This window comes from Microtus oregoni, unplaced genomic scaffold, assembly GCF_018167655.1.
Source record: "Microtus oregoni isolate MIOR12 unplaced genomic scaffold, Mior012 000054F_ref0000373, whole genome shotgun sequence".
In the NCBI taxonomy this organism is placed as follows: domain Eukaryota; kingdom Metazoa; phylum Chordata; class Mammalia; order Rodentia; family Cricetidae; genus Microtus; species Microtus oregoni.
In genome coordinates this window covers 243177-245530 of record NW_024543830.1, presented here as the reverse complement: position 1 = coordinate 245530, position 2354 = coordinate 243177, and the positions used below count along the sequence as shown (strand labels likewise).

The 2354-nt window shown below is 46.1% G+C and overlaps 1 protein-coding gene across 1 annotated transcript; it reads right to left on the bottom strand.

Moving 5' to 3' along the window:
- Positions 1-334: 334 nt before the first annotated feature.
- On the bottom strand, positions 335-637 carry LOC121437728 (late cornified envelope protein 3D-like). The gene has a single exon (XM_041637800.1). It carries the CDS (start codon positions 635-637, stop codon positions 335-337), a length of 303 nt encoding a protein of 100 aa, XP_041493734.1.
- Between the last annotated feature and the right edge of the window lie 1717 nt (positions 638-2354).

Genomic DNA, 2354 nt, shown 5'->3' with positions numbered 1-2354 from the left:
TAAACTTTTCTTACAGAGTTATGATCTTTTTCTTTTCTGCTCTGGATTTGTGCAGCGTTGGAGCTGAGAGTTACTGAGGAGGAGCATGTACCCGCTACCTGGGGAGGGACAGAGAACAATGACAGTGAGACACCAGTATGTCTTTAAATAGAAGCTTTATTCTTTGTCAGAGTTAGGGACAGACACTGCTACTTCACAGTAAGAGTGGGGATTGAGGGCCCAGGGTATCAGACAGAGAAAAGTCTCCAGGGATGGACTAGACAAGGCTGGCTTTCTGTGGCCTGTGGGAGTCTTGTTTCCTCCAAACTCTCTTGTCTCAGTCCCAGGATCCAGGCTAGCAGCAACCCCCAGAGCTGTGGCCACAGCCTGAGCCCCCAGACTTCTGACCACTGCCGCGATCACAGGAGCTGCCACGGTCACAGGAACTGGAGCTCCTGTGCTTGCATCTGTGGGACCTGCGCCTGTGGTGGCTCAGGAAGCAGCCTCCCTCAGAGCTGGGGACACTGCAGCCCCCAGAGCTTGTAGCACAGCAGGAGGAGGCTGCAGGCAGACACTGTGCTGTGCTCTTTGGGGGGCACTTGGGGGAGGGGCACTTGGGAGGAGGCTGGCACTGCTTCTGGTTCTGCTGGTAGGACATCTTGGCAAGAGTCAACCTGGTAAGCAAAGAAAACAATCATCAGTAATGTACAACCCAGTGTCTCCTTATCTCTGGAATTGTCTTCTTTCTGGGCCAAGAAATGCAGGAAGGTGGGAAAGCTGATGTGCATGGAATCCATCGGATCATGCCAGCTGCCTCCCACTCTGTTCTCTACCCAGACACTAGAAGCACAGGCCAAGTCTGTGTGTGAATCTGTCATTTTCTGTCTTTGAAGAGTACCCAGCAGATGTACCTGCTAGGGAAAACTAAGCGGGAGTAGAGGTAGTGTAGGAAGCAATGTGAACTACTGAATGGAAGGAGGTGAAGTGTGGGGGTGGATGCTGAGCTCCTGGGTGTGGCCTTTTGTAGGTTGCAGAATTCTTGTCATTCCTCGCACCCCACCCCCATGATTCTACCGTTTTGAATAATCACCTGCTACAAACGCATTGTTTTTTAAATTGAATATCAGAAACTGCTTATCTTCCCCACTGCACCTCGTGGCTGGGTTTTTATGGAAGACCTTATCCCTCTTCTCTTTTCCTCTGAAATCATAGTGTTCCCTCCCAACTTCTCATGCCAGAGCCCACCCTTGCTGGACACTCACTCGATGCAGAAGATGCAGGAGAAGTTTGTGTCTGAGGATGCTGTGGCAGAGGAGCCCAAGGCTGGGGCTCTTTTATCCTGTGTAGTTGGTGATGTCACCTGGGTATGCCCTTGCTTTCACAACCAGAGGAGGTGTTACCTGAACGCCTGTCCAGCATTTTTTTTGTAACTTCCATAAAGTCCAGCTAAGGATTGAACCAGGAAGAAGGAAGCTTGTCCATAGGCCTCCCTCTGAGGTCTCCTGGAAACTGATCCCTGTTCCTTCTACCCTCCCTTTCTTCTTTCTACTTCCTTTTCTGTTTCCCTCTTTCGGGTCACATGCCTTGGAGTATTGCTTCCCTTGTCATGATTGTGAATAAATTCTTTACCTGCACACATACACAATATCTTCCAAGAACAAATCTTAAGTGATAAAATATTGTAATGTCCAAAGACCCTATGCTGCCCCATAGACATGGGCAGATGTAATTCACTGCTGTCCCCTGAGCTCCAGCAGTGGAGTGCCTGGGAAGTGATGGGGGACTGTGTGGGGCTTTGTTTGGTGACAGTCCTTGAATGACCTCATGGCTTCTAACAGTAGCGTGGACTTACTGAGCACAGAGGGATGGAAGCAAGCTGCTAACTTTTAATAGATAAATAATTGTACCACACAGATGGAGATGTTGTTAGTAAACTCATGTGGGCTGAAATCTGACTGAATTATTGTATTATCATGCTATGCGCATAGAAAAACACAATTTTGGCTATAGCTAATGGCTTTAATAATTCATATACAGCTTAAATACTTTGGTTATTAAAATATCAAATCATGTATTTGCATTTTCTTACAGAGAAAAATATTTGTGGCTTTGAACTAACTTGTAAAATGCAGGTGATGAGCAGTATACACAGTTAATTTTATCTTAAAATTAATTCTTTTGTAAATAAAATATATAGTAAAGTATCTCAATATGTATGCCCATTAAACCTATATGATAATTTAGACTATTACATTTTTCTCTCTTTGTTCTGACATTAACTGATGCTAGTGCATTGTTTCCATTCTGGGTCAAGAGATGCAGGAAGGAGGGAAAGCTGATGTGGATGGACCCCATTGGATCATTCCTGGTGCCTC